This window comes from Sorex fumeus, unplaced genomic scaffold, assembly GCF_029834395.1.
Source record: "Sorex fumeus unplaced genomic scaffold, SorFum_2.1 ptg000098l, whole genome shotgun sequence".
In the NCBI taxonomy this organism is placed as follows: Eukaryota; Metazoa; Chordata; class Mammalia; order Eulipotyphla; family Soricidae; genus Sorex; species Sorex fumeus.
Window position 1 is genome coordinate 76,499,119 of NW_026606155.1, and position 21,681 is coordinate 76,520,799.

Sequence of the window (21,681 nt, forward strand, 5' to 3'; positions counted from 1 at the left end):
ATGGGCATATGAAGAACTTTGCTTTCTAATTCAACTGGGACTTGAATGTTTACTGTGGAATTGTTATTCAGCTAGGTACAAAGTAGTATTTTTTCAATATTATGTTTAAGAAAATTATCACTTACCTGAAACCTACTCACCAAAAGTCAGTACAGGAAGCAGCCTGCTAGATTGAGAAGACCTGAGACCAGAGAGATAGTAAAGGAAGCTTTTACCTTATCAGCATTTGATTCCTGGCACAGAATATGAACCCGAGTACAGCCAAGAATGGCCCCTGAGCACAGAGCCAAAAAAAGTCCTGCTGAGCAATGCCAGGTGTGGCCCAAAAAAACAACAAAATAGAATACCTCTCTGTCTTATCTAAGAGAGCAGGGAATCTGAGAGGCACTAGCCTAGTTATTGAAAGGATTGATTTAATACTGAAGTGCCTTCATTTACCTTTGGGCAATAATGTGAGTACAACATCTATCAGTATGCCTGTATTTGGTTATCTATTTAGATGTTTTTTTTTATTGTCACACCCAGCAGTGCTCAGGATTTACTCCTGTTTCTTGGCTCAGGAATCACTACTGGTGGGGCTCAGGGGGGCCATAATATGTGTTATACCAGGACTTGAACCTCAGTAAGTTCTATGTAAGGCAAACACCCTATGTGCTGTACTCTCTTCATCCCTATTGTGTGTCTATTTTAAAATTATATTTTCTCTCAGCATCCTTTAAGGAAAAGTCTGAGTTGCATATTACAGAAGTTTAGTCATAGATTTTTTTCATTGACCTGCCTTGGCTTATTATGCGATAAATAGCAGCTGTAAGCTTTTCTAGAATGGTAGTAGCCTAAGGAAAGGGAAACTACAGCCTGAACAATATCATATTGGGGACTTGGAATGGTGTAGCCCAGCAACAGAGCACTTGCCTTATGTGTGTGGGTTCAATACTTGGCACTGAAAAAAAAATCACATTATTAATGTTCTGTATGAAATTACAGCTATCTGTAGGAGTCAGTATGATTTTGGTTTTACTGTAGAGTTAAGCTATTGCAAAGGAATTGATGTCGTCCTGATTAACTATGGTATTTTCATGTGAGAGAGAAGCCGTTTTATTAACATTTTCTTTAGAATATCTTCTCATTTTTTTGCATTTTTTTGGTAGAGAAATCATTTTGATGCTTATTTCCCATATATTCTTTCTCGTTCTTATTTTCTGCATTTATATATAGGAAGAAATGGACACCAGACCAAAGGTGTCTTCTCTACTTAACCGCATGGCCAATTACACTAACCTGACCCAAGGAGCAAAGGAACATGAAGAGGCAGAGAACATTACTGAAGGGAAAAAGAAACCCACTAAGGTGAGAATTTAGAATAACAAGAATAAATCAAAAGAGTCCTAGACCAAAGAGATAATATAACAGATACGATGTTAGCCTTGTACATGACCAACCTGAGTTTGATCTCTGGCACCCCATAAGGTCCTCTGAGCCCTGGCAGGAATACAGGAGTGATTGCTAAGCGCAGTCAGGAGTAAGCCTTGAGCACTGCTTGGTGTGACCACGGTCCACAATCCTCCTGTTGTTCATCGATTTGCTCCCAAAAAAAAAAAAAAAAAAAACAGAGGGAGATGGGGGAGAGAGAGAGAGAGTGAGAAAAAGGTAGGTAGGTGAGAAGGGAAGGGGGAATGGGGAGAGGTAGAGGAGGGGGGAGGGGAGGGGAGAGCAGAGGACAGAAGGAGAGAGGGGAGGGAGGAAAAAAACCCACACACACCCACAACAGAGCAGCAATTTAGCCAGGGCAGAGAATGTTGGTCTCTCAGAGAGATTGGTTGGGAAATTCCTCTGACATGCTGATATTCGAGTAGAAACCTAAGTAACATGAGCAAGTGAACCATGTAATAACTGAGAGAAGAGCATTCCAGGGAGAGGAAAGAAAACATCCATCTGCTGATGCCATATGTCTGTTGTGAAGTTGTTGGGTTTTTCAAAGACCAAGTATCATTTTTTATCAAAATGAAAATATGAACAGTATTACACATTAGCTTTCTGATTTTTCAGGAGTAAAACAGCTCTCATACCTCTGTCATGCCTAATTTATTTACCAGCTATTATGAAGGATTTTAAATTGTGTGTGTGAGGGTCTAGTTAAAAGTTAATTTGCGGTCAGATGTCTGGGGAAATTTGTGGGAACTCATATACAGTAAGAATGTATAGTCTGTGGGGCTGGAGCAATAGTACAATGGGTATGGCACTTGCCTTGCATTCTGCCAACGTTGCTTCAAGTCCTGGCACCCCATATGGTTCCCTGAGCCCTCCAGGAGTGATCTGTGAGCAAAGAGCCAGGAGTAAGCCCTGAGCACTATTGGGTGTGGCCCAAAGCACCCCTCCAAAAAAAAATATATAGCCTTAGACATAACTAAATACAGTGAAGACATTGTAAGATTTTATATGTGCTTCTTTTAAGAAATTGCTTAGAGGTTAGGCTGAAGGGTAGGAGGGAGCCTGGGGCAGGATGGGCTCTTGAGGTGGGAACATTGTATCCCTGAAATTCTATTTTAAACAGCTTTGTAAATCAGTGTTTTAAATAAAATGTATATTTTAAAATAAAAATTTAAACACTGTTTGCACTAAACTCAGTTTAAGATTAATTTGGTCACTGGAGAATAAACCTTCAGGTATAAGTAAACGAATAAAAGTATTTTTCATAAATTACTATATAATTTTTTGTCAACATTTTTTTCCAGAGCCCCCAAATGGGTACCTTCATGGGTGTCTACCTTCCATGTCTGCAAAATATTTTTGGAGTGATTCTTTTTCTACGCCTTACGTGGGTGGTCGGCACAGCTGGAGTTCTTCAGGCCTTTGCAATCGTACTTATCTGCTGCTGCTGTGTAAGTCCTTAGTTGGTTCCTGGAATTCGTCTAGAACATTGCGAGGGCTAAAAAGTATATGCACTTGACATTTTTAGGAATAAAACCAAGAATAATTGGGAAAGACTCATCACAACAGAAAAGATTGCTTTGATACTAAAATTGAAAGAATTTTAGGGCCAGAAGGATTTCTCAACAGGCTGGAGTATATGGTTTGCATGCAGGAGGCCCAAGTTTTATCCCTGCCACCATGAGGTCCACTGAGCACAGCCAGGAGGGATACCCAGCATTGAGCTAGCATTACGTCGTGAGCACTGCTAGGTGTGACCCCCAAATAACAACAACAGAGAAGTGAATTTTTGGTCAGTTATTCATTGAGTGTCTCTGTAAAGGATAATTTCAGGAATTAGAAGATAGAGTCTTTAAAGGTCAGGAGAGAAGGCTTCTTGAGCTGCAGTGCATGATTTGTAAGCAGGTAAATTGGGTTCAGTCCCCACAACTGCGTGATCCCCAAATACCACTGAGGGTGACTTCCAAGTATCATACTTAGAAAGCCCTGAGCACTGTAGGGTATGACCCCCCCCCCCCACTCCCATCCCCTACACACATGCCTCCAAAAAGAGCTTAAGGAATTCATAATGCATATCGTTAGAGCCTTGTAGCACCAAAATTTTGGCCCAGAAATGTGATGTACTACTCCTTTATGATACTAACAAAACTGACTAAAGGTGTGGGGGTATGGAATTTTTCTTTTGAAGTTTCATATCTCTTTCTTAGAAACTCAGGTGTTTCACATAGTTCTCTTCTCTGTAATACTAAAAATTTTCTGATCTTTCTTTAAACTTCTTTTATCCATGTACCTCAGCCAACTTTATCAATTTTACTATAAGCTGATTATTATTAAATTTTTATTATTTTACTAGTTGTCTGCGACATTTTATTACTGTTACTCTTATTCTATCACAAACATGTCACTAGCCTCTATCAGGTCTTTATCTGCGTTCCATTCAGTACTCTGCTTACAGGTCATATTTCTAAAATACACTTGTGAGTTCAGAAGTTTTAGTGGTTTCTTTCAGTTTTGTTTTATTTCAATTGTTATTCTAGCCAGTCTTCAACATATAATCTTCTAAGTTATTTATCTAGAAAATCCAGGATGGAGATTAGTGGTTCTTAATAGCACCTTAATAGCACCTAACTATTGATTACAGTGTAGGAATATAACAGAGTACTCAATAGTGTGACTACTGTGATGAGTTGAACTATCTCACTTCCATATCATTAAGTATGATGATCAACTCCCTGAATGGAAGTAGAGAGTTAAATGTTAAATGATAAGTGCACTGGGATCTGCAGATGGAGTAGAAGTATAGAAATGTTACCTTTATATAGTAACAATCTTCTTTCCATTTTTTTAACAGACATTATTGACTGCTATCTCCATGAGTGCCATTGCCACCAATGGAGTAGTGCCAGGTCAGTAGGGTAATACTGGATTTCAGGGATAGTCCATGATTAATTTTGTGTTTATGCTATAAAACCAGTGTTTAGTCTGTTTGTTACAAATATTAATACTCTTTGACTTTAGGGTACTTTCTGTAAGAACTGTTATAAGCTAAAATAATTTAACTTCCATCATTTTTTATTTTTTAATTTATTTATCATTGGCTTACAGTATTATGAAATTTCAAAAGTTTAGTTTTATATTTTCATATTTAATTTTCCCTGTTTCTACCACCAAAATTCCTCTGCCATCTCACCAGAAAGACTCCTCTACTCATTTCTCCCATTTTCTTTCCCTCCAAGTAACTACCATTGTTCTAAATCTATTAGTAGGATTGTTTTTTTTAATGTCCTGACACATTGAAATTAGCATAATCACCGCAAGATTTATTCATTTTGGGACCGGAATTATATTACATTAGGTAGGGTGTTTGTCTTGCATGCAGCCAACCCATGTCCAATTGCTGGCACCCTATATGGTCCCCTGAGCCCACCAGAAGTGATCTCTGAGTGCAGAACCAGGAGTAAGCCCTGAGCACTACTGGCGTGGTCCCAAAAACAAATGAAAAAAAAAAAAAGATTTATTTTGGGCCACAGCACACGATAGCTCAGTGCATGCTATGCATGTACAAGAACCAAGTTCAGTTCCAGTGACATGTAGTCCAGAAACCAAAAGATTATTTTTCCAGTGGCAGAATAGCATTCTTAGAGTTTGTGTACTGTTGCTTCTTTATCCAGTTATCTGTTAAGGGACATTTAAGTTGATTCTTGTTTTGTCTGTTATGACTAATGCTGTGTTAGATTCTTTTAGTTAGGGTGTGTTCTTCTAGGCTGTCTCATGTCTGTGGTAAATATTCTCAGAATTTTTTAATTATTGCTGACAAATTGTTTCATGTGAAGCATTGCATACATAGTATATGTACCGTAAAGGCTTCAACTTTTCTCACTAATTTCATATATATATTTTTTTGGGTTTTCAAAATCATGAGAATTTGTTCTTTGGCATTATTATCTAAAACTTGCTTACTAATGTACTTTCATTAACCTGTTTAATTCTATTTTGTCTTTTAGCTGGGGGCTCATACTTTATGATTTCCCGAGCATTGGGCCCAGAATTTGGTGGGGCTGTTGGCCTCTGCTTTTATCTTGGTACCACTTTTGCAGCAGCCATGTATATTCTTGGTGCCATTGAAATTTTTCTGGTAAGTAATGATTTAATAACTGTCCACACAATGAAAAATATATACATTTGCATTCATTTTGTTCTTTGATATCAAGTTTCTTACATATCAGTTTAATGAAGCAATTGGACCCTTAATGTGAATGTCAGGGAAAAGGTTGATGGTATTCTTTGCCTGCCTGCTCTTTCCCACTTGCTACCACCATACCTCCTCAACTGATAAGTTAGCATCAGAATCAAGACTTGAACTAATAGGGGAAAAATGAAGTTAGTCTTTTGTTTTTGGAGTGGAGGTTTTTTATCTTTGTCCCAGTTAAATAAAAACTTCACCTTATTAACTGATTTTATTTTTTATTATTTAAAATAGTAATAGCAAAAGTAGGAAGGACTCAAGCTATCATTATAATTATTTTATATAACACTTTGGGTAATAATGAGTTATTTGTTTTCTCTATTTGGAAATGTAAGTATTCAGAATTGCATGTAGTCTTAAAAAAAAAAAATCAATGATACCACAATTCTGTGGATAATATGGATCCAAAGTGCAGTTAGGCAAAGTCACCGTTAATTTTCTGGTTTAACTTTGTGAGGTTTGTTTTTGTTTTTGTTTTTTGGTGAAGGCAGCTGCAAACTGCAGTACACCTTGATTTACTTGCTTAAATTGATGTCATTTTTCTACTTTGTTTAATAGGTATATATTGTTCCTCGCGCTGCAATCTTTCGTAGTGATGATGCACTCAAGGAATCAGCAGCCATGCTAAATAACATGCGTGTCTATGGCACAGCCTTCTTAGTTCTCATGGTGTTGGTGGTATTCATCGGCGTACGCTATGTGAACAAATTTGCTTCACTTTTCCTGGCCTGTGTCATCGTGTCCATCTTAGCCATCTATGCTGGAGCCATCAAGTCGTCTTTTGCCCCTCCACACTTCCCGTATGTGTCAGTCTTTTAACTATCATTATTAGGTAGTCATTGATAGTATCTGGTGCTGTGATTATTTCAAATCATGATCTCACAGGATTTGTTGAATTTTCCTCCTGGATTAAGGCCTAGTTAGCATCTAGGCAGATATCCTCCCAGAAACTGCCCTGTTGATTTTCCTCCCTTATGTCCCTTGATAATGATTTGAACTATTCATGAGGTAACAAACTTTCTTTACCAACACTATAGTTATTGCCATTATACTTAACAGTAATATTTTAATGTTGAATTCCTTTTTTAAGCAAAAGTCTTCAGGAGCTGGAGAGTTAGCACAGGGGATAAGGCTCTTGTCTTGCATGTGGCCAATCCCTGTTCAATCTTTGGCTCCATATATGGTCCCCTAAGCACTGCCATAGGCTACTCCTGAACGTACAGCCATGAATAGTCCCTGAGTACCATTGGGCATCACCCAACCATCTCCTCCCTCACCCCCCATCATATATATATTTAGATGTTTTTATTCTGCTATTATTATTTTTTTAGTCTTGCAGGGGTGGGGGTAGGTGGGCAGGGCATACCCAGCAATACTCAGGGCTTGCTTTAACTCTGTACTCAGGGATCATTCCTGGTGAGCTTGGGGAACCATATGTGGTGTCCATATGTAGCTTCAACCCCTGACTTTCTAGTCTTAAAGAGAAATAGATACCCCATTTATTCAATAATATTGATTTATATACCATAAGGAGTGCAGTATCTTAGTGTGTATTTTAAGAAGTTATAATGGATTTATAAAGACATGTGACTTACTTGCTTTCCATTTGATTAGTAGCATAGGGGCTATTGACCATGATATTGTTTGTAATCTTGTAATAAAGATTATCTTTGAAAAATCTTATGAATTTTCCTAGGGATTAAATTTATCAGCTCTCTGTTAGTTTAACCTGATTACATCAAATAGATTTTTTTAAGATAAAATAGCTTTATAAACTTTAAATGACTTGTCGCAAAGTTAATTTATGACAGAGCAAGAACATGAACCCCGTGATTTCCTGACTCCCAGCTTAGTGTTTCTTCTACATGGTAAAAGATGTCCATAATAAATTTCAATCACAAATTTTAGGGTTTTGTTTGGGGGCCGTACCTGGCTCTGTTCAGAGGCTGCCATTCTTGGTGATGCTCAGGGGACCTTATGCAGCACTGGGATTGAAACCAGGGTCAAGACCACAGCCATATGATAGGCAAGTGCCTTAACTTATATGTTATCTCTCAGGCTCCTCCATCACAAATTTTAGTCTGCTCATCTAGGACCTGCAAACTAGATGAAGGTCCATTTTAGAATAATAAAAGTACTTAAGTGCTACATCCTGACTATATTTTAACTTGGAAAATCCCATTTTTGCCTCCTTAAGTTCTCCTTTGATGCTTCTACCTTTTTTTGAAGGGGATGGTGAGTAAAAGGCCATTGTGCATGGTATTTTCTTTAAATATTAGTATTGAAACAAACCTAGAGGAATGCATGAAACAAGACTGGGAAATGTTGAGAGCTGATGAAGCTGAGCTATGAGTATCTGGTTCATTATGTATGTTTGCTCTCATTTTGCAGATGTAAAAAGTCACTTTGTTCCTTCTAAGAGGTATTTTAACTGTGAGTGAATTGTTGATATTTGTATCTCTGGGTTAAAATATAAAATCTGCAGTTGATATTTATATTATCAAATACCCTTACTCCCACTGACTTTAGGCATAAATCCAAAAACAGTTTTCTCTTGTGTCAGACTGATGCCCTCTTTAGGTCTAGTTAGACTGTCTTTCTCAAAACAAGTAGCCTGAAAATTTGACCTTTATTTTTAGTTTAGTTGTTTTTTTTTATTTTGCTCTTTTGGTCACACTCAGAGTTGGCCAGGGGTTACTCTTGGCTTTGCACTCAGGAATTACTCCTGGCAGTGCTCAGGAGACCATCTGGAATGCCGGGGATTAAACCCCGGTCAGCCACAACATGCAAGGCAAATGCCCTACCCACTGTACTATCACTCTGACCCTAGTTCATTATTTTTTAAAAATAATTTGTTTGGGGGAGTCTACATATGGCAGTGCTCAGGGCTTAGTCCCGGCTCTGCACTCCACAATCACTCCTGGTGAACTTGAGTGACCAGATGGGATGCCATGATTGAACAATGATTGACTGTGTGAATGGCAAGTGCCCTACCTGCTGTGATATAGTCCTGAGGGTTTGATCTTCAACATGTTTTGGTTTTATTCTGGGACCACATCAGGAGGGGCTCAGGACTTATTCCTGCCTATTCCTACTCCTGATGGGGCTCAGGAAACCATATGGGGTGCCAGGGATTGAACTCCACTTGGATGTGTGCCCCTACCCTCTGTACTATCACTCTGTTTCAGTAGCATAACATTTTGAAAGAGGTTGTTATAAGGCTCACCTAGGTATAAAAAGAAAAGAAAATTTTAGATAAGTAGTATAAAAGGATTTTAGAATTCTTTTAGCCCAAACAACTGGTTAATAATCCAGAAGTTTTGGAATATATCAATAGAGCATCTTCAGATAATTCCTCTGTTTAAATTCTATCACTACCACCTCCTGTATACCACTCTTCTACCTTGGGCAGACCCTTTTTTTTTTTTAATTTTATATTTCAAAAAATTGTTCACAATAATTGATTACATTCAGTATTTCAACACCAGTCCCACCCCTTTACACCTTTCCACCACCATTATTTCAAATTTACCACTCAAGCCTGCCCCACAGGCAGATGCTACATGATTTATTTTGTATTGCTTGTTATGAATAGCAGGCGATGTCAGCAGCTGCATACTCCTGAAATTCTAAAATTTTAAATAATTGGGGTCCGAAGATATCTCTGCAGCAAGCTGATCAGTTCTGAGATTCATTTGTGAGTCTCTGTATCATGGCCATTAATGTGCTTAAATGGCACCTAGTGGCAGTTCATGGGTGTGACAGCCAGGACTCTGAAGTTGTAAGGAGATGGGAAGGAGCAACTTGTCACCTATTCCTTGAGGACTAGAGTTTTCAGTAACTGGTCCTGCATACCTGGGTTCTAGAGATTTGCGGTCACCAGGATTCATATGAGGCAGATGGAGGGACAACTCCTGCTCGTGTCTGGACGACCCTTTCCCTAAATTTTATCCAAAATAATCTACAGAATAGGCATACTAATATAATTTTTGTCTGTAATCTCTATAAAGCTTAAAAATCAACAAACACTGGTTTCCTACTTATGACAGTAGATGCTTTTAGAAATTAGATTTTTTTTCTTTTAATGTGTTTTCTATTTACTAACCTGTTTCTAGAGTATATTTTTTGAAAAAAAATTTTCCCTTCATCTTTCTCGATGTTTTTTTCCACCTAGGGTCTGCATGCTGGGTAATCGAACCCTCTCGTCAAGACACATTGACATTTGCTCGAAAACCAAGGAAATCAACAACATGACAGTACCATCAAAGTTATGGGGCTTCTTCTGTAACTCAACTCAGTTTTTCAATGTCACCTGTGATGAATACTTTGTACACAATAATGTCACTTCAATCCAGGGCATTCCTGGATTGGCTAGTGGTGTCATTACAGGTAAATTGGGGTTTTTCAGGGTAAGTTTGTTTTCCTTTGAGAAAAACTGACTTTGCTATATTTGACTCTGTATTCTTCATAGAGACTTCATGCCATAATACCACTTCCCTTCTTAGGGATGAGCATGTTATTTTTCTCCCTTACCTCCTGTACTAGGGCCAGACCCAGGAACACTTGCCTTACATGAGGGCAGCCCTGATTTAATTTAAGGCATCCCATGTGGTTACCTGGGCATCTCCAGGAGTAATTCCTGAGTGCAGAGCCAGGAGTCACCCCTGAGCATCGCCGGGTATGGCCCCAAACCAAAATAATAATAACAGTAAAATATCCACTGTATTTTCATAAATTTCATAGTTGGAGATCATTTCCAACTATCATTGTTTTTCCCAAAATAGATCTCTTAATGTCATTATGTCCACGTAAGTGCTTTCCCAACTCAGCTAAACTCTTATAAAGCTTTTTCTTTTGCATTTTTATACAAAATTTGTACAAATAAAATATAAAATTATATTTTAGCCAGATCATAAATATATTTTACCCTTTTATGTGTGCTTTATCGAGTATTCGATATGCCAGACACAGTAACAACAAAGTCTCCAATGGAGACGTTACTGGGCCTGCTCGAGTAAATCGATGATCAACGGGAGGGCCTTTACTTTACTTTTTATGTGTGCTTTATTGCATAATATGTATGTGTGTATATGTATGTAAGACAAATTTATGTGCTCATGTAGAAGCATACACTTTTTATAATTTTTTTAATTAAATCACCATGAGATACATAGTTACAAAGTTCTCCGTGATTAGGTTTTGGGCATATAGTATTCCAACACCAGTCAGTGTCCCTTCACCAGTGTACATTTCACAACACCAATGTCCCCAAAGTTTCTCCCTTCAACCTCCCCAACCCTCATTCTGCCTCTGCAGCAGGCTCTCTCTCCCTCCCACTTCCCTTTACCTTTCCCTCTCCCCTTTCCCCTTCCTCCACCTCCCTCCACCCTTTTGGGCATTGTGGTTTGCAGTACAAGTACTGAAAGTTATCATCTATATTCCTTTACCTATTTTCAACACTAAATCCTTGTCCAGAGAGATCATTTCCAACTATCATTTTCACATGTGTCCCTTTTCTATCCTAAATCCCCTTTCGTTGCCACTTGTGGAAAACTTCCAACGGTGGGCCAGTCCTCCTGGCCCTCATTTCTGCTGTCCTTGAGTAATAGTCTTTTATGTCTTTCCCTCTCCTACTAACTCATTTCATTCAGCATGATGTTCCCATATCTTTCCACTTATAAGCAAATTTTAAGATTTCATTTTCCTGGTGGCCACATAGTATTTCATTGGAAGCACACACTTTTGTAAAACTGTTAAGTGAAATTTGACTTAGAATGTATTTGGGGTGAAAAACTAATTCCCTTCTTTCTATTCTGCTACTGTGCTTATCTTCCCTTTTTCCCCTTTGCAGAGAATCTTTGGAGTAATTATCTATTAAAGGGAGAGATTATTGAAAAGCCTTCAGCCAAATCTTCTGATGTCTTAGGCAGTTTAAACCATGAGTATGTCCTTGTTGACATCACCACCTCCTTCACTCTTCTGGTGGGGATCTTCTTTCCCTCTGTCACAGGTAAGCAGATGAACTGTTTATTTTAGAAGTTATCAGATACAGAACTGATTTCTTAGGAGACAGAATTTTACTCTCAGTTTCTAGATCTGCCTATAGCCTTTGGCTTAAGTATAAATATCAACATGTTTAGGAACTAAAAAACTTGTTCTTTTGCCCTTCTCTAAAGGTATCATGGCTGGATCAAACAGATCTGGAGATCTGAAAGACGCCCAAAAATCTATTCCCATTGGCACTATTCTTGCCATCCTGACCACTTCTTTTGTCTGTATCCTTTTTGTGAATCCACTCTCTGATCTTAGTCATAGAAGTATCTTGTAGACCTTGGGTGATCAATATTTTAATTTTGGCAATAAATATGTCTGATTTCTATTAACTCACTACTCACTAGGTAATCTGTCTACCTAATCTCATTAGATCAAGAAAGAATTTATAGGATTAGTGAATTTAGCAGTTTATTTTGCTGATAGGAGAAATGTCCTGAGTGTCTACTCTCTGTCTTGGAGAGTGAACGTCAGTTTCCTTGACTCTCAATATGGTAGATTTAAGCAATGTTGTTCTTTTTGGTGCCTGTATTGAAGGTGTTGTACTCAGAGACAAGTGAGTAGTAGATTTCATTAATATAACAATTGTTTATCTGTCTTTTTTTTTTCTCCTAGCTAAGAGGATTGAACCCAGGACCTCATACTTGCAAGGCATGTGTTCTACCACAGAGCCACATCCCTAGACCTATCTGTCTTCCATTATATCTGGTTAGCCCACAAAAACCCAATACAGTTATTAACTCAAACCCAACCTGAGGTATTTATGAGGACTGACAATTAGAAAATAAATGTATACAATTTCCAAAAAGGATGGTGAATAGAAAAGGATGTATATAGTTATAAATATGTGAGATGCAATGAATAAAGTTTTTTGTTTTGTTTTAGGACCATGCCCAGCAGTGCTCAGGTCTTTCTCCTGGTTCTGCACTCAGGAATTCCTCCTGGTGGTGCCCAGGGGACCATATGGGATGTTGGGAATCAAATCCTAGTATTATTTATTTATTTCCCACTCTTCCATTATTAGGAAGTATGATGGTCATGGTCACGGTCCACCCATTGTTCATCGATTTGCTCGAGCGGGCCTAGTAACGTCTCCTTTGTGAGGCTTGTTGTTACTGTGTTTGGTATATTGAATACGTCACAGGTAGCTTGCCAGGCTCTGCCGTGCGGGCGAGATACTCTCGGTAGCTTGCTGGGCTCTCCAAGAGGGGCGGAGGAATTGAACTCGGGTCGGCCATGTTGGCTGCGTGCAAGGCAAACGCCCTACCCACTGTGCTGTCGCGCTATGTTTTAAAATGTTAAATTTAAAAACAGCATGTAAATTTTGTGTTTGGTTTCATTCACTCAGTGCTCTGTTTGGGAGACAGGGTTCAGTGGACCTTAAAACCACTCTAGATGCTATCTGTTCTCTCTGTGTGGGCCTGATGATTTCAGTACTTGGATCTGGCAGTGTAGTGCTGCCAAATTTTTGCTTAGAATGCCAGACAGAATTATATACTTACGCCTCATAGGTGAAATGCTAGAGACATTTTAAAGTTTTTGCTCTGTTTTTGTTTCACTTGCCTTCCCTACCTTTGGTCTTATGTTTCTAATAGTTGCTAATGTATAGAGAAGTCCTATGTAGACAAATTTAATATTTCAAGGAACTAGATTCAGGCTGGTGCAATAGTACAGTGGTTAGGGCATTTGCCTTGCATGAGGCCAACCTGAGTTCATTTCCTGCATCTCATAATAGTCGCCACAGCCCATAGCAAAAGCAGAGTGGGAAAAATGAAAGGACTAGTAATTGGAGGTATAAAAGCCTTGTAGATCCTGATGATGGTCATATGTGTGTGTGTGTGTGTGTGTATGTGTGTATAGATACATATATATGTGTATATATATATGAATGAACTGGAGTGATAGCACAGCGGGTAGGGTGTTTGCCTTGCATGCGGCCAACCTGGGTTCGATTCCTCCATCCCTCTCAGAGGTCCCGGCAAGCTACCGAGAGTATCCCGCCCTCATGGCAAAGCCTGGCAAGCTCCCAGTGTTGTATTCGATATGCCAAAAATAGTAACAAGTGTCACAATGGAGATGTTACTGGTGCCCGCTCAAGCAAATAGATGAACAACGGGAGAATATATATATATGTATATATATGTATATATGTGTGTATACTGTCCTCCTGTGTTCACTGTACACACCCACACACATTATATTTATTTGCTTTGTGAAAATTTATTGAAATGTACATTACTCTGTGTGGAATACTTAGTGACAAATTGTTGAACAACAGATTATTTAATGAGAATCTGTGTTCATCAAATTATCAGTGCTTAAAATTTTGTACACAAGGTGTGAAATACGTGTGTCTTGGGATTCTTACCTTCTTATAAATCTAGTGGGGTTAACACGTAATATAATCAATCCTAGGCCAGAGAAATAAGTCAGAGGGCTAAGCACACTGGAGTTTGGAGGTTCAGGTTTAGTTTATTTTCTGATCTTTCTGATTCTACAGGTTATTTGTAGGTTAATGGTGCCTTTTGATCAAGTCCACCTGCCTTTACATTTCTTAGTACACACTGATATCTTAATTTTTATTTCTAAAAGTCATAAATAGTGAAAAAAAATAGGTGACTTTATTCCTAGTCTTTCAGTCTCAAGTTTTTTCTAGGTTAAATTTCTGTACTTCTATTTCTCTCCTAGGTTTGGGGATGCTGTGAAAGGCAATCTGGTAGTAGGTACTTTATCTTGGCCATCCCCATGGGTGATTGTCATTGGCTCCTTCTTCTCCACATGTGGAGCTGGACTTCAGAGTCTCACTGGTGCACCAAGACTGCTACAGGCAATAGCCAAGGATAACATCATACCCTTTCTGAGGGTGAGTGACAGTGTCCTATATGCCTTTCTCCCTTTTTTCTCAGGAGAATATGGTCTTTAGAAGCTCAGGAATTAGTAAATCATACGATACAAAGACATATAGTATTAAATGCAAGGCAGTTTTTGAGGGGTTTCTCTTTTGATGGGGGCAGACTCAGTGGTACTTAGGAGTTACTCTTGGCATTTGTCTCTTGGGGGGGTCACTCCCAGCATGGTCACTCAAGGGGAAGATGCAGTTCTGGAGAGCCAATCTTTGGTCTCCAACATGTCGAGCCTGCACATTAGGCCTTTGAGCTATCTCCCCAGTCTGCACTTTTTAATCCCTGTATGAATTATTGTGTGAGCAAGATAAAGGTAGCTCAGTTGTAACACTATAATCTTTTGAAAATCTGAAGCTGTAGGATGAGGAATCAGGGAGCATTTACTCAAACACTCTTAATGTTTTGTGCTTTCTGTGTACAGGTTTTTGGTCACAGCAAAGCTAATGGTGAGCCTACCTGGGCTTTACTCTTAACTGCTGCCATTGCAGAGCTGGGAATCCTTATCGCCTCCCTGGATCTTGTGGCCCCAATTCTTTCCATGTAAGAACTAGTTTTCCTCCTTGCTTATTCTTGCCTAAATGATGTGTAATACATGTTGATTTCTATCAGACATATAACAGGAGGGATGTCAAAAAAGCTAAAATAAAAGTATAACTTCATCTGAATAATGAATATTACTGAGAAATTTCATGTAAGGTTAACTTTTATAAATTGTCGTGATTTTTTCCTATATAACTTCAAATGTTAATTCTTTTAATCTCTTGTTTATTATCAGTTGTAGCTTATACTACTGTTGCTCACTTTTTTTATTCAGTTATGGTTACTAATGTCTTAATATTCTTCAGGTACTGCATAATATGCTGGGTGTGCAAAGATGTATAAGACACAACCATAAGGATAGTAGATGAACCAGTGATCCCTGTGTAGTTTTATGGGTACTATGATAATGATGAAGACGGGGGTGTAACAGCTATAAAGCAGGCTATCTAAATGGACTGAAACCCCAAAAATGGTTTTCTGGAGGAAGTGATACTTATATGTTGAAGGATAGCTGGCTATTTACTAAGCAATGAAAGGGTGAAAGATACTCCAGGCAGAGAATGTGTGTAAAGAAGTTGAGGGATGAAATAATACAGCAGATGTAGAGAAAAACTATTTTTGCTATGTTAAAGAGTGCATGTTGTAATATAGCAAAGCAGTAGAGAAGGTTGAGCCTGATAACAGTGGACCTGGGACTCTTACCTGGAAGTAGAGGGCAATGCATGGAGACAAAATAATCATACGTATGTTTTAGAATGATCAATTTGTTATAAAAGATAGATTAGGCAGAGACTGAAATTGAGCTGGGAGTACCATACAAAAGTTCATTTAATTGAATATAAAGAGACTGAACTAAAGTGACAGTAATAAAGATGGACTTGGGAGTTGTTGGGGGAGGGAAGGGAGAGCCTAGAAATTTCTAAACATAAAGAATCCACAGAATTTGATTAAGTGAATTTGGAATAAGAATAAGTACAAAGAGGGGCTGGAGTGATAGCACAGTGGGTAGGGCATTTGCCTTGCACGCCGCCGACCCGGGTTTGATTCCCAGCATCCCATATGGTCCCCCGAGTACCACCAGGAGTAATTCCTGAGTGCATGAGCCAGGAGTAACCCCTGTGCATCGCCAGGTGTGACCCAAAAAGAAAAAAAGAAGTAGTACAAAGAATACACTAGGAATTTCCAAACTACAACTGTGCCAAGCTTGACTATCCATTTCTGCAAAAGATATCCTTGGTTGAAATGGCTTGTGTGTTCTCGGGTTCTCAGGTTTTTTCCAGATTCTGGCTATTGTAAAGAGTGCTGCAATGAAGTCATAAAATTTACATACAAGTCGTACTACATGGAAAGTATCATGTTAAGCGAAATGAGTCAGAAAGAGAGGGACAGACATAGAAAGATTGCATTCATCTGGGGAACATAAAGTAACAAAATAGGCAACTAACACCTAAGAGTGGCTGAGATTAGTACCAGGAATTTTGCTCCATAGCTTGGAGGTCCGCCACACATGCTAGGGAAAAAGGGAGCTCAGATAGAGAAGAGAGCACCAAATAAAGAGTGTTGGGAGGATCCTCCCAGGATGGGAGAAGCATGCTAAAAGTAGACTAAACCAAACATGACTGCCACTCAATGCCTCTTTTGCAAACCACAACTCCCAAAAGGAGAGAGAGAGAGAGAGAGAGAGAGAGAGAGAGAGAGAGAGAGAGAGAGAGAGAGAGAGAGAGAAAGGGGAATGCCCTGCCACAGAGGCAGGGTGGGATGTGGGGGGTGGGAGGGATACTGGGACCCATGGTGGTATAAAATGGGCACTGGTGGAGGGATGGGTACTTGATCATTGTATAACTGAAACCCAAGCACAAAAATTTGTAAGTCTACAACTGTACCTCATGGTGTTTCACTAATAAAAATTAAAATAAAGGCTTGTGTGGAAGAGTTTAAGTTTTTATCCTCCTCTGACTTAGTTGAAGGCTAATGCACTAGAACAAAGACTTAAATACAGGGCCAGAGAAATAGTACAGCCAGTAAGGTTCTTACTTTGCACACAGCTAATGCAGGCTCAACCTGTGGGACCCCATATGATACACTGAGCACAGAACCATGAGCAAGTCCTTTGCACCAAGTGTGGCCCCAAAACAAACATTTAAATTCAGCAAAAGTCTACCAAGATTTTAAATAGTCCTTGAAAAAAATAATGTGAAAATAATAATTATTGCTTGATTTTTGCTCTTATTATTGTTTTATTTGGGGGCCATGCCTGGCAATGCTCAGGTTTTACTCCTGACTCTCAGTGATCAGTTCTAATGGTACTCAGAGGACCTACCTACAAGGCAGATGCCCTCCTCATTGTATTATGAATCTGGCCCCAACACTGCTCTATTTTTATTGTCAGGTTTTTTCTCATGTGTTACCTCTTTGTGAATTTGGCATGTGCCTTGCAAACATTACTTCGAACACCAAACTGGAGACCCCGGTTCCGCTACTACCACTGGTAAGTGTGCTTTTTTTCTACCCCCACCCCCCCCAACACACACACACACACACACACACACACACGCACACACACTTTTACATTGAGGATTCATCACTAAAACAACAAAAATTGGAGAGTTGTAGTTTTCAAAGAAAAAAAATTGGGGGGGATGGGTAAGCCATTCCATGTTGTCTGTTACTACTTTAAGTGGTCACTTTAACTTCTATCCTCCTACCAGTGTTTTCTCATATATCACTTTATAATAATTTTAATATTAACTTGCTATATGGATCAAAATTATGAATAAACACAGCCAGCTTGTGACATTGTTTAGGGTATAAAAACCTTCCTTTAGCATATGTTTTCCTGATTCCCTCTTAGCTGAGCACAGAAGAGGATGAAGTACACTTCTGTCTTTACTCATATCTTTTATCAGTTTTTATTTTCAAACTCTCTTCCTTATGACAGTTTTACTTAGTAATTAGAACTATCAGTCATGGAACCAGATGACCTAAGTTCAAATGTCACTTCTTCCATTTTATTGCTTTGTAATCTTCAACAAAGCACTTAACATGTAAGTTTCATATTCTTTCATACAATGGAACTAATAATATTACACCTGTCTCATAAGATTGTTTGAGATTACGAAAAGTGCTGCTACAGTCAAGTCTTATTTAATCCTAAACGAGCCATCAGTTTTTTTAGCAACCATTCCATCTCTTTCCCATTTTTTTCTCTTATATATTAGAGTTCTTTAGTAGATCTCTGTGTTCTGTGTTCCCCAGTGCCTACTTTATGTCCCCTTCACATATTAATAGGTGAGATGATGTTTTACCTGACAAAAATTTAGATCAGCTGACCTATCACTAAACCTCTTTTGTTTTTTTGGGCTACTCCCAATTCAGTGGTCAGGGATTGTTTCCAGAGTGCTTGTGGGCTGCTCCTAGCTCTGCGCTAAGGTCACTCCCAGTGTTGCTTAGAGACCATGCAATGCCAGGAGTTAAACCCAGACTTCTAGCAATCAGAGATATCTCTCCCACCCTAGTAAGGATAGTTTGGCACTCAGTGCAGCTTCACTGACTATTGCCAGTTAATAAGCCATCTTAATATTGAGAGTAAGTACTAAACATTGCCAAAATATCTTGGGATATCATTTTTCTAATCTTCATTAGTGAACTTCGTAAAAAGTTCTGTATATAATAGTCTGGAATTAAATAATAATAATCCTTCACCGCAGTATAAAGAAGCATGTTGGGCTAGAAGGATAAAAGACAAGAAATAAGGCACATTTGTGACTGCTGCAAACTTGGTTTGAATCCACAGCACTGTATATGGTCCTCTGAGCACTGCCCAGAATAGCTCCTGAGTATTGCCAGGTGTGGCCCAGAAATTAAAAAATGATAATAACTTTTTTATGAAGATATACGTCTTATGTAGATTTATTTTAGTTACTTAAAAAAATTGTGTGCATCTATATGTCTGTAGGTGTCACCACCTCTACAACTAAGAAAAAAAAAATACCACTGTGTGTGTGTGGTTTTGTTTTTAATTTTCTAGGGCCCTCTCTTTCATGGGAATGAGTATTTGTCTGGCTTTGATGTTCATTTCATCCTGGTATTATGCCATTGTAGCAATGGTAATAGCTGGTATGATCTACAAATACATTGAATACCAAGGGTGAGTATCTGAATTTGACCTTAATCAGTACCAAATGTATCAAAACTCTATTTCATTTACTTATTACCCAGTCCAATGAAAAGTGCCTTAAGGATTCTAAAATCTTTATAACAGACATTCCCAAACATTTGGCCTGCTGCTCCCTTTTCAAAAAAAAAAATTATTACTCAATGGTCTCCCTGGAAATCTATACTTTAAAATATACAAATAGAACAAGCTTCTCCAGTTGACGCCAAATCTATTGCTCTCTTTACAACATCATCCACTTTGAGAAGACACTGATCCACAACAAAATATTTTACTCCTAATTATTTTAACTATATAACATTTTTTTATAACAAGGGGACTCTATTGAGTAGCACAGTATAAATAAAACTATTCTTGTTGGTCTCTTAAGGGATTACCTATGAGAATAAAGATATATATGAGCAGGAAAAGGCCTCACTATTGAGGTCCTGAATAACTTTGTAACAACTTAAAAAAAGAAAAAAAGAGAATTAACACTAACTTTAAAAACTGAGTTTTACTTTCTCCCTTTCAATTTCAAATAATCTAAACTTTGGTTCTGGTTTAGTTTATTAATCAAAAGAACTGTTTTCCATTATTGGTTTGCATAGCTATGTAGGACAAGTGAGTTTTGTACCATATATTGATACCATTGTCCTACTTACAAGTAGGTTCATTATATTAGTATCAAGAGCATTAGATAGTGTGTGTCAATGCCTTTTTTTTCTGTCCTGTGCATACATTACTCTTAGATCAGAAGAAGGGCACTTGTTTTGGACATTTTACTTACTGTAATTTATATCATATCTATTATTTTCTCCTTTCCCCTAGAGCTGAAAAAGAATGGGGTGATGGTATCCGTGGGCTATCCCTCAGTGCAGCCCGGTTTGCTCTACTTAGACTGGAGGAAGGACCACCACATACTAAAAACTGGAGGTAAAGAAACCAATGGAGCATAGCAGTGTTTGGGCATACTGTTAACAGAAATATTTTTGCTTAACCAGTTACAGGAGAGGGAAATGATGTGGCTCAAGGAGTCCATGTATTCAGTCTGTTTTGAATATCCCAGGTCCTCAGTTTTTGTATTCTTTTTTCTTTGTGTGATAGATTTCTACCATTTATGTCATTTTCCCTTTGAAGTTTGACCAACTTCAGATAATACTGGAAGGATTCAGAATAAAACTATATTCTTTCTTCTAATAACATCATTCAAATAACATTATTCAAGTCTTCAGAGTTAAGGGTAGAGTCCTCATTCTGTTCCCCAAACCCCAAACATTTTTCTCCCCTCTCAACCTCTGCAGGCCTCAGTTGCTTGTATTACTGAAACTCGATGAAGACTTACACGTCAAGCATCCCCGCCTCCTCACCTTTGCTTCACAGCTCAAAGCAGGAAAAGGCCTCACTATTGTGGGCTCTGTCATCGTGGGGAACTTCCTGGAGAACTATGGTGAAGCTTTAGCTGCTGAACAGGTAAGGCTTACTGACTGAATGGAATTTAGCTCTGATGTTTGGTAAGCAAGTTAGACCTTAGGTCTCTAAATTAATTCCTTTCCTGAGTCACACTGTAGCATTGTAATTTAATCCCTTTACTGAGTCACACCTTAGTTTTCTAAATGAATCCCTTTCCGGAATAATCTAGGTTTCCCTCTTAGTATTCAATTTTGAAGTCTCCAAAATTATATAAGCCAGAAGATAGTTATCTGTTCTTTCTTCCCCATTTAAAATATTACTAAACTGTAAGATTTAGTTAGACTAAAAACTATCTCCAGATAAACTTCAAACATTGACTTTGCCCCAAGAGAAATGATACAAATAAGTCTGCCCTTGGACCTATGGAGGTGACTCCTTTTAGTCTTGTAACAACCAGGTTCAGTAAGCAACTTTTCTTCCTCTTCACAAATATGTGTGGTTTCATGACCACAACTTCTTTGCCATTTCTACTTATTTTTTTTCTTGGTTGGTTTTGGTTTTAGTTTCTGAGCCACACCCACTGGTGCTTAGGGTTTACTCCTGACTTTGTAGTTAGAGATCACTCCTAGTGGTGTTTGAGGGCCATTGGGGGTGCCAGGGATCAAATCAGTATTTGCCACATGCAAGCCAAGCACCTGATCCACTGTACTTCTTTCTTTCTGTCCTTCTTTGCCATCTCTGGTTAAACATACTGAATATTAAAATTCCTCTGAAGAATACTATTTTTCACTTATTGTAACTTAAAGAACTAACCTCATTTTGGAGAAATTTTGATTGTTTATTTTGGTGGTGGTGGGGTTGGGAGCGTACCTGGATGTGCTCTTTCTCCCGGCTCTTCTGCCTCTATTCTTAACTCCTGGCTCTTCCTTGGAATCATTCTTGGTGGG

General features: G+C 38.5%; 1 protein-coding gene across 2 annotated transcripts in view; it reads left to right on the forward strand.

Moving 5' to 3' along the window:
- The window catches only part of SLC12A6 (solute carrier family 12 member 6), a 94,736-nt gene that overhangs the window by 59,568 nt on the left and 13,487 nt on the right, over positions 1–21,681 (forward strand). For both annotated transcript variants that reach the window (XM_056133247.1, XM_056133248.1), the window contains 15 exons: positions 1,216–1,347; positions 2,733–2,879; positions 4,280–4,334; positions 5,433–5,563; positions 6,233–6,474; positions 9,849–10,063; positions 11,526–11,684; positions 11,851–11,949; positions 12,224–12,281; positions 14,414–14,588; positions 15,050–15,168; positions 17,558–17,656; positions 19,196–19,315; positions 20,153–20,257; positions 20,626–20,794. In XM_056133247.1, the coding sequence (XP_055989222.1) occupies positions 1,216–1,347; positions 2,733–2,879; positions 4,280–4,334; positions 5,433–5,563; positions 6,233–6,474; positions 9,849–10,063; positions 11,526–11,684; positions 11,851–11,949; positions 12,224–12,281; positions 14,414–14,588; positions 15,050–15,168; positions 17,558–17,656; positions 19,196–19,315; positions 20,153–20,257; positions 20,626–20,794 (2,025 nt within the window). The remainder of the gene's footprint in view (positions 1–1,215; positions 1,348–2,732; positions 2,880–4,279; positions 4,335–5,432; positions 5,564–6,232; positions 6,475–9,848; positions 10,064–11,525; positions 11,685–11,850; positions 11,950–12,223; positions 12,282–14,413; positions 14,589–15,049; positions 15,169–17,557; positions 17,657–19,195; positions 19,316–20,152; positions 20,258–20,625; positions 20,795–21,681) is intronic.